Source organism: Mytilus trossulus, chromosome 2 (genome assembly GCF_036588685.1).
Source record: "Mytilus trossulus isolate FHL-02 chromosome 2, PNRI_Mtr1.1.1.hap1, whole genome shotgun sequence".
NCBI lineage: Eukaryota > Metazoa > Mollusca > Bivalvia > Mytilida > Mytilidae > Mytilus > Mytilus trossulus.
The window spans coordinates 80,578,473-80,593,735 of NC_086374.1; the positions used below are offsets into that span (position 1 = coordinate 80,578,473).

The following is a 15,263-nucleotide window of genomic DNA, read 5'->3' on the forward strand; positions in this document are numbered from 1 at the left end:
GTACAAATAAAGAAGTACTAAGTATATTTCTGCGCCGTAAAACAACAAAAACATGTTTTAATTGAAATTTTGTATTTGCGCCAGACGCAAAAAGTAATTCAACCAAAATACCATTCTCCAAGGAAAATCATATCAGAAAGTCCATTATCAAATGGGGAATTAAAATCTCAAACACACCAAATCAACGGGAAAACAAATGTCATCTTCCTGAATTGGTACAGGTATTTACTTAAATGGTGGATTAAACATGGTTTTACAGCTAGCAAAACCTCTCTTGTATGGCAGTTGCATAAAATTCCATTATATTGACAAAAATGTTTGATCAAATTAAAGAGACATAATAGGTAAAAATGTCAAATAGTGATCAAAGGTACAAGGCTTATCATTTTATACGCCAGACGCGCATTTCGTCTACACATCACGCCCTGATCAAAATAGTTTTTAAGACAAACAAGAACAAACTTGAAGGCCACTGAGTACCCAAAATGCCCAAAAGTTGTGCCAAATACGGCTAAGGTAATCTATAAAATTGAGAATGGACATGGGGAATGTGTCAAAGAGACAACAACCCGACCATAGAATAGACAACAGCAGAAGGTCGCCAATAGGTCTTCAATGCAGCGAGAAACTTCCGCACCTGGAGGAGTCCTTCAGCTGGCCCCTAAACAATTACATATACTAGTTCAATGATAATGGACGTCATACTAAACTCCGAATTATACAGAAGGAACTAAAATAAAAAAAAACATTCAAGGCTAATTAACAAATGCCAGAGGCTCCTGACTTGGAACACGCGCAAAAATGCGGCAGGGTTAAACATTTTTTTTTAGATCTCAACCCTCCCCCTATACATCTAGCAATGTAGAAAGAAGAAAAACGCATAACAATACGCACAGTAAAATTCAGTTGCCTTGAATAAGATTATCTTTAGAACTTTGTGAAAAATCATTCTTTTGTAAACAGTAAATTTACAAAATGACCACATACTTGATATTCATGTCAACACTGAAGTGGTGACTACTGGACTTGTGATACCCTCGAGGACGAAAATCCACCAGCAGTGGCATCGATAAATAGTTATCAAAGGTACCAAAATTATAAAGATATACGCCAGGCGCGTGTTTCGTCTACCCAAGACTCATCAGTGACGCTCAGATCAAAATAGTTATTAAGACAAACAAGTACACGCTTTCAAGTTTAATATAGCTTTACTAGTATATTAAATATAGTTTAATTAGAATGAGAACAGCCGTTAGGCAAATATTTAAACTGAATTATCCAATAGATAAATACTAAATGAAGACAAAAACAGAAAGACTGTGAGAATCATATGAACTACATAATAAGCAAGAACAGGCGATTCTACTCCAATGCATGCATCAGCCGACATCTTAATCAAAAGTCTAAAGACTTTGGGAATCACATGAAGTCCATATAGTAAGCAAGAACAACCTACAGAAATGCATGCATCAGCCGACATGCGGATCCACACTCAGTCAAATGTCTAAAGAATGGGGGATTCACATGAAGTTCATAGTAAGCAAGAACAACCTACACAACTAATTATGTAACTGCAATAGAAGTAAGACTGAATAAACCACATATTGTGTGTTGTATACTCGGGGAGTTTGGCATTAACTATTAATTATCTAATGAGTGGTAGGGATGAGCCGCTGGAATATGCCACTATTTCATGCTTCATGATATATGAAAGGGGTGAGAAATTCAGATTAAACATATCAACAGGTTGATATTATCACTTGCTTGATTATATCATAAGTATCTGAAACTATAATCATATGTCAGTATTTATTTTGGATGCGATTAAACCAGTCGAAGGTGCATCATCTATTTGTCAAACCAATTAATCTATAATTATTACAATATGGTATTTCCACTGATGCTAGTTATAGATGCTATAAATCCGACCATTTTGACATATGCACCTAATTTATATTCAAAGCTATGTATACACAATTATTAAAAGAAATTCCAAAGTGTTAGCGTCTTTTAAGAGGGAACGCCAATGTAACATTTTATTAGTTTTTTTTATTCAAACCAAACATATTAATTTATTGTCTTAGTTGAAATTGAAATTTCTTCATAATAAAAGATATAAAAGGATCAAATAGAGGAAAGTGTTTAAGATGTGGCGAATTAAAAAAAAAAACAAGATTTAATTATTAGATGGCGCTGCTTCTGAACATAAACAGGATGATGAGCGGGACCCCAAACATATTCTCTTTACCAATGTTCAAGAAGACGAAAAATGTATAAATATATATATAGGTCAGTTTTTTTGTGAATTGATATATGAAAAGGTAAGTATTTATGACAAACCAAATTTATGAATGAAAACGGTTGGGTACTTGATGTCTTAGGTGCTCACCCCTACCAAATAAAAGATTGAAGTGCCATCCCCCCCCCCCCCCCAAAGAGGGTCCGAGAACAAAATTAATTCATAGTGCATTTCTTTTAGAACATAAATGAAAATAAAAAAAATCCCACCTGCGCTTTCTCAAAGAAACTTTTACAGTGTGTTGTACTACTTTTGGGACAAATTATATCAAATTTATAGAAAACTTCATCGCCTCTAACTCAAAATATTGACAATTTTATGTTTAGGGCGTCTTGAAATCTTTTGACAGCTTCCGAAGTGCTCATTTTCAACTTTTTTCAGCTGGACCAAATCACTACTTTCCTTTAAAATTCTGGACCCAATTTTTTTTACAGTATAATTTCATCCCCCTTCTTGCAATTTAAGGCATTGAACATGGAGAAATAAATTTGGAAGGGGTATAAAAATTAATGGCAAGTAACCCACTGTCAACACTAGGGACTATATTTGTAAAATCAAGGGACGACAATGGTGGTCTCGGACCTAATAGTTGTATACTGTAATTTGAATGTTGGTCGTTTTTTATATAGCATTGTTGACATTTGATTTTGAATAATCCGTTAATATTTAGTGTCCTTGTATGAAAGATAAGCTGTCTTCAAACATAAAGTAATTAAGATGTTAATCAATAATGCTGTCCTACTAGTAAAATAAATAGTAAGCGAAAACTGGTAATTACTTATTTCGAAATATTCAAATCACTTAACATAGGTATTTCAAAGATAAATTTGTATTAGCCAACTTTTAAGTTTATATAACTAATCATTCATTTATTAATTTAATTCAAGCTAAATACATTATGCACAATCAAATTTTCTCCAGAGATTCATATAAGGTGAAGAAAATAGCGATTCGAAAAGTTGTTAAAGAGATGATGAAATGTTGAATTATGTCTCCCTCTTTTCACTTCTACTAGTAAATCTTTTTTTTTCTTTTGGGGTAATTTCTCTATAATTTATCGCTGTATTTTTAAAAGATATCTTCTTTTCCAGTTTTTATTCTAGTTTTGTATCTGTTAAATAACTTAAAACAAATAGTTTACATAAAGCTTAGATATAGCAGTCTTCAACTGTAACATATCCTTGAAAAAATCGCCTCAATTTTCATTTAAAGGAAACATTGTTCATTCCAACAAATACAGAAACTTTCCATTTATTTAAAGATTTCTAGAATTTTACTTAATTTCATTCAGATTCGTGTGTAGAACTAATGGTTTTGTTTTAAAACAAGAAAAATGCAATCCAGCAGCTTTCTATGTACAAATGGTATCAATTATTACGGTACTTATCAACATGCTTATTTCCAAACTCATCTAATCATAATAGTGTTGAAACCTGAGAACAAGGAATCCTATGTCTTGTTGGAAATATCAAACGTAATCTAATAGGGATGCCTTATGAGTTGATGAAATATACAGAAATCAATAGCCATCAAGTGTATTGTTTCATGATGAATAGCAAAAAGCACATTTTCACATTGACTAATGTATGACTGAGAGCAAAGGTCGTCATAATTCTTGCAGTAAAGATGTATGAACTCATTAAAGAAGGTATAAATAGTCAATCTTTACTTATTCTGAGTGACCCAACCATAAACATACCATGTCTTTTTTGTTCTATTGTTGTTGATAGGTTGTTTATTGGTTGATATTAACTCTACATCTACTTTTTGTTTAATGTCTTCTTTTAGTGTAGTAGGTGAGTTATTGATACATATTATTTACCAAGCATTGATCATACAATGTCTTCATGTCCTTTTGTTGTGGTTGATGAGTTATTGTTGCATATTATTAACCCAGCTTTGATCATTTCATTTCTTCATGTCCTTTTGTTGTGGTTGATGAGTTATTGTTGCATATTATTAACCCAGCTTGGATCTTTTCATTTCTTCATGTCCTTTTGTTGTGGTTGATGAGTTATTGTTGCATATTATTAACCCAGCTTTGATAATTTTATTTCTTCATGTCCTTTTGTTGTGGTTGATGAGTTATTGTTGCATATTATTAACCCAGCTTGGATCATTTCATTTCTTCATGTCCTTTTGTTGTGGTTGATGAGTTATTGTTGCATATTATTAACCCAGCTTTGATCATTTCATTTCTTCGTGTCCTTTTGTTGTGGTTGATGAGTCATTGTTGCATATTATTAACCCAGCTTGGATAATTTCATTTCTTCATGTCCTTTTGTTGTGGTTGATGAGTTATTGTTGCATATTATTAACCCAGCTTTGATCATTTCATTTCTTCATGTCTTTTTATTGTGGTTGATGAGTTATTGTTGCATATTATTAACCCAGCTTGGATAATTTCATTTCTTCATGTCCTTTTGTTGTGGTTGATGAGTTATTGTTGCATATTATTAACCCAGCTTTGATTATTTTATTTCTTCATGTCCTTTTGTTGTGGTTGATGAGTTATTGTTGCATATTATTAACCGAGCTTGGATCATTTCATTTCTTCATGTCCTTTTGTTGTGGTTGATGAGTTATTGTTGCATATTATAAACCCAGCTTTGATCATTTTATTTCTTCATGTCCTTTTATTGTGGTTGATGAGTTATTGTTGCATATTATTAACCCAGCTTGGATCTTTTCATTTCTTCATGTCCTTTTGTTGTGGTTGATGAGTTATTGTTGCATATTATTAACCCAGCTTTGATCATTTTATTTCTTCATGTCCTTTTGTTGTGGTTGATGAGTTATTGTTGCATATTATTAACACAGCTTGGATCATTTTATTTCTTCATGCCCTTTTATTGTGGTTGATGAGTTATTGTTGCATATTATTAACCCAGCTTTGATCATTTTATTTCTTCATGTCCTTTTGTTGTGGTTGATGAGTTGATGTTTCAGAATATTTACAATACAAATCCTTTCATTTCTTTTAAGGTTTTAGTTTTAAAGGCAATGACAGACACAACTCCAACCCTCCTTATTCAGGGGCAGATCTAGCCATACACAACTCAAACCCTCCTTGTTCAGGGGCAGATCTAGCTAAACACAACTCAAACCCTCCTTGTTCAAGGGCAGATCTAGCTATTTTTAAAGGGGGGTTCCAGCCCAGGATAAAGAAGGGTTCCAATCATATGTCCCTTTCAATTGTATTGATCATCAATAAAATATACTGATAACTCATAAAAAGTTAATTTATCTGTATATATAATAACAACAAGTATCTACAAAATAGACAATAGCGTATTCTATAAATATGATTCACTATAAATTGTGATCCATCCATATTAATAAACATCTCAGGTAACAAAATTCAAAGAGTTTCTTCTAGTGGGTTTCAGCTACTAAAACATTCAACAATATTTTAAAATATAGGCAACGGTTTAATTAATTCTATTAAACTGTACTATGTCCATAGTACAGGTATGCTTTACTCACACTATCATTTTCTATGTTTAGTTGAACTTAGAATTGGGGTAAAAACTCTAATTTTGCATTAAAATTAGAAAGAAACTAAGTGTCAAGTTGATTGAACTTCAATTTCATCAAAAACTACCTCAGCGAAAAACTTTAACCTGAACCGGGACAAAGGGACAAACAGACAAACGGACAAACAGACAGACAGACGAACAGACAGACAAACACATGCAGACCAAATAACATAATACCCCTTAACTATCGAAAGTGGGGCATATTAATTTATTATATTACATAAAGCACCTTTTATATTTCAACACATCATTACTTTAAACTAACATTATATATATTGGTGAGTTTAGTAAATCACTCATCTTATTTTCCATACTAAATTACAGTTTTGTGGTACATTACTACATTTGAATTTAGTCCTACTCATAATTTTTGTCCAATTATTTCTACTGTGACGCTGAAATCAATTAGGAAAACAAATTTTGCAGGAAATACACATATGAAAGTTAAAGTATTGAGTGCTTACATTTTGAAACGATCTTATGTTTGTGTGACAATTAGCACAAGATTAAATCATAAAATATCAATGAGTAATTTAATCACATTGCTCACAAAACCTTACTGAATATAGGTAAACATTTGAAAGCATATATGACAGCCCTGTGATTTTCAAGTTTTTAAAATCAATGATAAGTAGTTTATTTCCTTTTCTTTGTGTCCCTGTAACCTTTCATGATATATCCTTTAGTTTTAATGATTCCCCTACACTTGACCAGGACTGAGTATCTCAGCACCCACAAGGGATCCCACCCTTCTCCATCCTTCTCTGTTGTGTTGGAAGATATCAACTCTTGGAATGATTTAGTTGGTAAAATATCTGTTAAAGAAAGTAAAGTAATTAGGATATGAAGTGAGAATCTCGAATATTTTGTAACTCCTCTGCTGTTTTCTTCATGTATTTAAGGGTTATCCCCTATATTTTGTAACTCCTCTGCCTTTTTCTTAGGGTTTTCCCATATATTTTGTATTTCCTCTGCCTTTTTCTTAGTATATTCAAGGGTTATCCCCTATATTTTGTAACTACTCTGCCTTTTTCCAAGTGTATTCAAGGGATATCCCATTTATTTTGTTACTCTATGCCTTTTTCTTAGGGTTATCAAATATATTTTGGACTTTCTTTGCCTTTTCCGTAGTGTATTCAGGGATTATCTCTAATATTTTGTATTTGCTTTGTCTTTTCTGTTGTATATTCAGGGATTATCTCTTATATTTTGTATTTGCTTTGTCTTTTCTGTTGTATATTCAGGGATTATCTCTTATATTTTGTATTTGTTTTGTCTTTTCTGTAGCGTATTCAGGAATTATCTCTAATATTGTGTATTTCCTCTGCCTTTTCTCTAGTGCATTCAGGGATAATAATATAATAATAATAATAAACTGTATTTAGCGAAGGTAACTCATTTAACATACAATGGTTAATCTCACACAAAAACTTCACACATTAAAATGAATAATTCATATAACAATCAATGCATATAGAACAATAATCAATAGATATGTACACAATTACAAATATATATATACACAAGCATGAAAACAGACTGTAGAACTAGCATGGCAGAAGAATATCCTAAAAAAAGTTTGTCTACTCATTTTGTTTTGTGATAAAGCGATAAGCACATTTCATCTTAGAGTTTTCTATATGTCTTAAATCCTTTATATCATTTGGTAAATTATTCCAAATGATTAGACCAGAATAATGAAAAGTCTTTTTAAAGTATTCAGACTTTGGCCTTGGTATATGAAGATGCCCAGATGTTGTTGACTTAAGAGAATAACTATATAGATCACTGCATGCAGTAAATTTACTTGTAAGAAAATCTATTTTGTTACTACTGCCTTTTTTTTATAATAAATGCATCAATATTATATACCCAGTAAACAATATAAACATAACCTTGATTGCACATCTGGTTTATAAATTTGATGATATCTTAATAATCTCAAGACTGCAGTTCTATTTTACATATATTTATGCCCAATAGAGATTTCAGTGACTTTCATTTGTGATTCTTAGTTCCAAAAACAACATTTGAACAAATCTATCTCAATGTTAAAAAAAAAACTTTTTAAATTACATATGTATGTTAATATTGTGTACTCATAAAAATTTTATTGGACACAAATTTGTCAAAAAATTATAAGTTTTGTAGTTTGTAGATGGAATATTCAAGATTTTCTGGTATACAGCTAATTTTAGGTTAACCCATTAAAATGAGGATTGTCCTCAAATCATACCATTAGGGTGGCTACATAGACTAGTGTCATAGATATTTTATATTTAGGTAGATTAATAACAGTTTTCATAATTACCTCTGGGATCATTGTGTGTAAGTAGTTGTATATCATTATCCTTGGCGTACTCCACTAAATCTTTTGGCATTACACAACATGATTCTAAGTTAACTTGATTGATGTGTGGCTTCACCTAAATATGAAGAGTATAAAATCTGGCATTTTAAATCTATAATATTAATCAAACAAATTTAATTTCATTAACGTTTCAATACATACTACTAATAGTTTAAAACATCGCTTTCCTTATTCTTGACAAAAGAAACATGCACATGCTGTCTTCTCATTTCACAAGGTCATCACTGTGTGTGCTCTTTGATAATTGTTTTTGAATCATAAAGCTTAATGTATTGTGTTTGAACAAAGCCCTATAATGCAAAGAGATATTCACCCTAACCCAGTCAACTAATTCTCCAGTAATGTTTTAATGAGGGCAGTGCCCCCTTTTGATGGAAAATATTTCCCTAAACCAAGTTATATAGCTGTTTCTGTAAGGTTTTCTTGGTATTAATCCCACTAAGTGATAGAACATATTTACCCTTGCCCAGTTATACAGTTGTTCCAGTAATGATTTATTGAGATCAGCAATTCCTAAAGACAGAACAGCTTCACTATCTACTAATTCTTCAAGACATGTCCAGTATGGCTTGATAACGTCTAATGTTAAATCATCTTCATCTTCAAATTCAGGCAGAGCTAACAACACTGTCTCTATAAAACTCACATTCAATTCTTTTAAAGCTGTAACAAAATATTTCAAAATAGTTCTGACTTGTTGATTGCTGGCTGTATATATTTGATTCCTTATAGAAGTAATTGTTATTCATGACAAAACAAATGTCAAATATTATAGAATGCAAAAGTTCCCAGATAGATACTGTGTCAGTCCTGTAAGTTGTCTTGCTTAACAGTACCATAGTCCTACTTTTCTTTATTGATTTAGTTAACAGCATGATATTCCTAGCTTATTTGTCCTGATTAACTGAATGATGATAAAACCTTTGTTTAATGTTTTTTTTATGTTTCTTTGTTACATATATGATGTGGCTCTGTACTTGTACATCCCGTCAATGTGTTACTGTACTATGGTAAAACTGTGTATTCTTGTCTTTTATTTTTGCTGATATGCTTGGTCGATATGCTATTTTGTGCTTCTTTGTTACATATTTGATTTTTTTCTATAAGGAGGCTCGCAAACATAAGATTTTCAGAAAGAAAAATTAAACATTTATTTTTCATTACAAATTTCATTTTAATTACTTTAAGTAGGTGTTACTTTATCAGCTGGTACATGTACAAAAATCATTCCAAAAAATCAAATCGTGTTAGCCCCAGGTGACTTTTAAAATGTAGACATCATTGAAAAAGCTTCAAATTATCTCCCTTTGGTGCAAAAATGCCATTTTTGGTATTAAAATTGAAATATCTTTTTTAACTCATCGTTGACCTATATTTTTTATTGTTGTCTTTGAATAAGCTGTTCACATTAACTAAATAATTGTAAAATTTAAGCGATTTCTGTAATTTAGTTTTTTTTTTATTTAGATATTACCGCTATTTCTGCTATTAGTTCAACAGAAAAAATGGACAATAACAAAAATGTATGCTTCTTTCAATGGCATATAGTGAGCGTAAATGAACGGTGACCACATTTTTTTATTTCATTTTTCTATTAAGTATAAGATAAAGTTCATTTATAGAAAAATATAGCGAAATCCTACATTAAATAAAAAATTTGATTTAGACCCACAAGCCTCCTTAAGTGATTGGTATTGTAACACAATATTGGCTGCTGGAATTTTTACCTGTTACTTCTGTTTGTTGTATTGTTCACTCATTGTTGTCATTATAATGGAGTTTAATGCGACTGTCATACACGTGAGAGGTTTTACTTTAGCTACATGTAGCTATAAAACCAGGTTCAATCCACCCTTTCTACATCAGAAAATACCTATACCAAGTCAGGAATATGACAGTTGTTATCCATTAGTTTGATGTGTTCGAGTTTTTAATTTTGCCATTTGATATTAAAGGAACTTTCCATAGAGTTCAGTATTATTGTGATTTTACTTTTTTGATGCCTTGGTTAACAGAATGATATTCCTACCTTTGTTTGTTGCCTCTTTGAGGTGTTCAGCTGGTAATAGACTGCACAGAAATATTTTGACTGTAAAATAAAGGCTCTCATTATTGTTAAAATATACTTTCAATGGCATAAATAATATTCTTTGGTGCATTTATGTCAGTAAAGCACCAGTTAAGGTTATCTTAAATTGTCAATTACTTCTCCATGCACACAACAGTGTCAGCATAAATGAGGCAAAAAGTACAGGCAAATGAAAACTTCTGGCATTTCTATTATAACTTCTGTCTTTATTACAGACCAATTTGAATGTTGTTGGTTTTATGCTATTTTAAAACTTTCATTTGAAAGTAACTATATTTTTTTGTTTCTGTTAAGAAAACTTTGGTTTTTACATAAAATGAGTAAAAATTAAAGAATTTCTTCACCCCAGTGAGATATCATATCAAAATAAAATATATACAGCCAATTGGTGATTCAATTTTGATTCTGAATATATGAGGAAGATAATTATTAATCTTTCAATTGGATTTTAAGGTTTCATGTAAACCGACCTATTTTACTCTATTAGCCTTTTTTTGCTGCAAAATACACACTATTATTTTTCTTAACTTTGTTGAGATTTACCTTTTAAAAGAAAAAACATGTAACGATGATGATAAAAAAAATGTTTTTTATTTTGTTATTTTGTAAATGCATGAGTGTTAAAAAAATAAATCACTGGTTTATTAACAAACTTATGAGTAACTAAATTAATTATTTCAGGTAATATATGCCTATATTTTGAAAATGCTAAAAATGGTGTTTTTTTCAATCTGTGGTATAGGTTTCCTTAAAGTGATTTTCAATTTTTTGGGGTGAAATTCACTAGACGTAATAAATGGTTTTATGAAATAAATTCCAAATGTCAACGCAAAACTATTTTTACCTGTTAATTTGAGGTCTCCTCGTTCCTCTTCTGGTAAAGTTTCTATAAATTTATTGTTATTACATGTCAGCTCTGTCTGGTACTGTAATTAATACATAAACAAATTACATATAAACTAATGTTAACTAATTCAAAGGCCATGTTCATCCAAGTATAAAAAATCTTTCATCTTATGTCAAATTTTTCTATTGAAGGAATGTAATATGCATGCATTGAAATGATTATAAATTTTAAGTCTTCAAAAAAATTACATGCAATAATTTTTTCAACAGAAAGGCCTCATGATATGTATTTGGGGTAGCTATATATAAATTGAAGAATTTCTGTGTGCACAGGTTATGCCAACTTTAATTTGTCCTTTTCAAGTAAAGTGTATATATATCACTTTATATACAGAGATGAATATTTCTTAAATTATGCAACCAAATATTTTTTTTATATTCTGTGTTTTTTTTTCTTTTTACCTGTAACTGGTTTTTATCTGTAGCATCAATGATAGATCTAAAAGTTGATCCAACACTCTCAGTTATCTGAAATATAACATGAAATCATCACTTGTGTTATAATTATAAAGTTTATATAAACACTAATAATTTAAGTTATATAATGCAGTTGAATATCATTAGATAGATATGTTATCTTGATTTAGTCCCATCATACAGTTTTCTCATCATGATTCCCATGAAAGAGTACATAATCTGACATGATTGTTTACAGGAAATCATGGCAGTCTCAATTTGAAATTCAGAATGAATGCAACGTAAACATGCAGATATATTTGTACAGGAAATGCATTGACACATATATTAATAGTAAAAGTTGAAATTGAGCGCAGAATACAAAAATAGAGAAATTGTTGCACAAGTCATGCAGGTGCAACTGTTGTAAAAAAGTTCATGATTTTGGATTTATTTCACTAGAACAAAAAATGTATATATAAAAAAGAAGATGTGGTATGATTGCCAATGAGACAACTTTCCAAAAGAGACCTAAATGACACAGACATTAAGAACTATAGGTCACCGTACAGACTTCAACAATGAGCAAAGCCAATACTGCTTAGTCAGCTATAAAAAGCTCTGATATTACAATTTAAAACAACTCAAACGAGAAAACTAATGGCCTTTAATTTACATAAAAACAATATAACTTATAACATGTATCAATTATTATGATGACATTGTTCTCTATTAACAGATTAACCAAAATATATAACTTTTAAAAATGATATACTTAATTTTAAACTGAAAACATATTTTGACCTGTTAAAAATGATTTGTCATGTTGTCCTAAATTTTGACACAGTCAATGACAGTATGATTCAAACTTATAAACAAATGCTATTGATCTGTTAGTTTTAATAATGTATGACAGTAAAATATCCAGACTCGATTTCAAATTAAGTTACAATTTATTTAAACTATAGTGACTTCCAGATCGGCCCTAAAAAATTAAAATGCAATAATTTATGAATCTAGCTCGCTTAGTAAAGAATCAATACCTCTGTAGTAGGTGTTTCATTTGCTTTCCTCTTCAATCTGTTCCAGTGAACAATGTTCCCCGTGTGTACAACCACTGAACCAACTTTAGGTATAACTAAGGGAACAACTGTAGCTTCTTCTGTCATTCTGGTTACTACAGCCCAGATACCAAACGTTGTTGTTATTCGATGTCAGTTTAATCTTTATTTAGCAGATTCGAACTTTCCTATTTTAAAACACTGTGTAGAGTCCAAATAACGTTCTTAAAAATAAACCGGATAAGGTCAGTGAATCCGTTTTTGCTTATTGGGTGTTTTCTTCGACGTCCGCGTTAGTTGAGTTTTAACAGCGACATATAAATTTAGTCCATCAGCTGGTAGGGCAAAAATTCAGTTCTGTGTTACACCCCAGGGTACCGCAATTTTTTTGTATAAATTTAAAGAGTAATATCTGAATCATATTTTAAGAGGTGTTAGACTTTTGAAAAAGTGTCCAAAAGGGGTTAAAAGGGGACTTATTTCAGGGTATATCAAAAATTCTGTTTTGCACACTATTACAGAAAAATGTAAAAATAACCAAGTATTCAGTACTTTACTTTTTATTAAATGGAACACATCATATCTTATTAAAATGCAGGCTATTTTTTAAATATTTTTTAAATCGTAGAGGACCAAGAAAAAAAGGGGGAGGGTCAATTTCTAAAAGTCATTATTTTGAATGAAAAGAAGCATACGTACTAATTTTCTTGATAAAATGGTATATTGGTTCACATTGAAACATACAGCATAAAGTATATAAAGGCTGTTGAAAAAAAAATTAAAGATAAGAAACAAAAACAACGAGAATCAACGACAAACACAAACATGAGCAACCAGAAATGCACTATTCTGTCACAAATTTATACATCACATTCATGAATTAACTCACATATTAAAACACACAAAACTGTCAGGGTTTTTAAGTTTCTTTTTTTTCTTTTTTAATTTAACAACCGCATCACCACATTTTAAGGTCACACAGAAGGTCAATCCATAGAATCATCATCAGTTTGGTCACCTGCATCTACCGAATTATCATCTTTTCCATCATCTTCTTCGTCATCGTTAGCAATATCAACGATTTGATAATGCTTATATCTACAAGCTTTCGAGCATTAACATACAGCTATCTGTTCAGGATAAACCTTGTTGAACACATGAACATCTTTTTTTGGCACAACCAGCTTTACACGAACAGCACATCAGAATTAACAAAGCATCTAACGCTGGTGGTTGGTCTAGCAAATTGATACTGATCATAGCGCTCTAAACAATTCAATCATAGTTGTTTGGCAACAGACCAGTGTTGTGTTTAAGAGCAGATTTCCAAATCTTCGTCTGAAAGTTAGCTTGTTTAATGTGCTTTAACATTGCATCTTTTGCATTTCAAAACGTTCTGATCTTTATTTATCGATATTTTTAATTTCGTAGCCATATATTAAACACGAAAACCTCTCGAGTGTTTTGACAACTCTTCGCCAACCTCTTCCAAGATGGAATAGACCTTCTGAAAACTCCACATAACGTGTCAAAAAGCCGAATGCTTTGCTTTTTTTCTTTACCAGACAAAACACTTACTGAGTCACAACCTGTATTGGCGCGAAATCCTGGCAGTTTTCTACAAATATTCTCACCAAGTTTGCACACATTGATTGCACATTTAATAATCTGCATTTGGAGGATGTATATGTCAGACTTACAATGTTAGAATTGATATGCAACTGTGAAAATAGTATTTTAAAGCCAATTCTTCCACAACAGTGTCAGAAGGTTTAATAACAATGGAGTCGTAACCTTTGTCAGCTGTATGTTTTTGCATTTTATTAAGAAACATTTTTTTATCGGCTTCTTCCTGTTTGATTATAAGCTAAATCCATTTTACGCTATTCCATTTTCAACATATATTTTGTGGCACATACTTCCATGTGATACAAATAAATCAATACATTCAAGTGTAAATCTATACTTTACTCTTTTAAAACAAAAGAATTCAACAAAAGCAACTTTGTTTCCCTCAACTAACAAAAAATTCTTCCATTCCCAAGAACACGATTGTGATAGTTTAGAACTTATCGTAATGATTTGCACTCCCAAGGACCTGCCGTTCTAAATTCTTTATGAATATTGTGCGATACTATTCAGTGACAAAACCAATGCGGGACCACTTATGAAACTTAAAGGATGGTTTTTAAAATAACAATTGCCAAATCGAAAAAAAGTGCTTGGTATCCTAGTATTTGTTTGAAAAAATGCCATGTCATCAAATATCCACATGCTTTCCTAAGGAATGAGCCTTTTCTAAAAGACCACTCAGGACAGGTTTTAATTTTTCATTACATGTGTGAATCAAAGTTTGCAGAGACATTTGAAGAGGACCTAAATCAAACTGGAGAACCTATCGCATAACCAACTATCTTGTCTGGGCTATGACAAGCAGGCGACGTTTTTTTCATCTGCTCTCAAGGTTTTGTTGTTCTTATCAGCCATTAACTGCTTGACTTTTATTTCCTTTTTTTTTTTAAATGTAAGCAATGATTTTCTTTTGAGTGTTTTGAAGATATCGGTTGACTTTTGAATAAGCCGTTCCGTAATGAAAATTTCT

General features: G+C 31.2%; 1 protein-coding gene across 1 annotated transcript; it reads right to left on the reverse strand.

Annotated features, from left to right (window-relative positions):
* Positions 1-5,520: 5,520 nt before the first annotated feature.
* Positions 5,521-12,880, reverse strand: LOC134708106 (glutamate--cysteine ligase regulatory subunit-like). Its single transcript, XM_063568408.1, has 7 exons — positions 12,644-12,880; positions 11,607-11,672; positions 11,143-11,224; positions 10,239-10,298; positions 8,670-8,872; positions 8,150-8,264; positions 5,521-6,653 (listed from the first exon to the last, which is right to left on the reverse strand). The coding sequence occupies exons 1-7, from the start codon at positions 12,767-12,769 to the stop codon at positions 6,475-6,477; spliced, it is 831 nt and encodes a 276-aa protein (XP_063424478.1). The 5' UTR covers positions 12,770-12,880; the 3' UTR covers positions 5,521-6,474.
* Positions 12,881-15,263: the final 2,383 nt, after the last annotated feature.

Excerpts from the sequence above, each read along its gene's own strand:
- LOC134708106 (XM_063568408.1), bottom strand. The coding sequence starts at position 12,769 with ATGACAGAAGAAGCTACAGTTGTTCCCTTAGTTATACCTAAAGTTGGT. Across the intron at positions 11,673-12,643 it reads ATGAAACACCTACTACAGAG|ATAACTGAGAGTGTTGGATC; the intron begins GTATTGATTCTT and ends GTTATATTTCAG. Across the intron at positions 8,265-8,669 it reads AACTGTATAACTGGGCAAGG|GTGAAGCCACACATCAATCA; the intron begins GTAAATATGTTC and ends CTTCATATTTAG.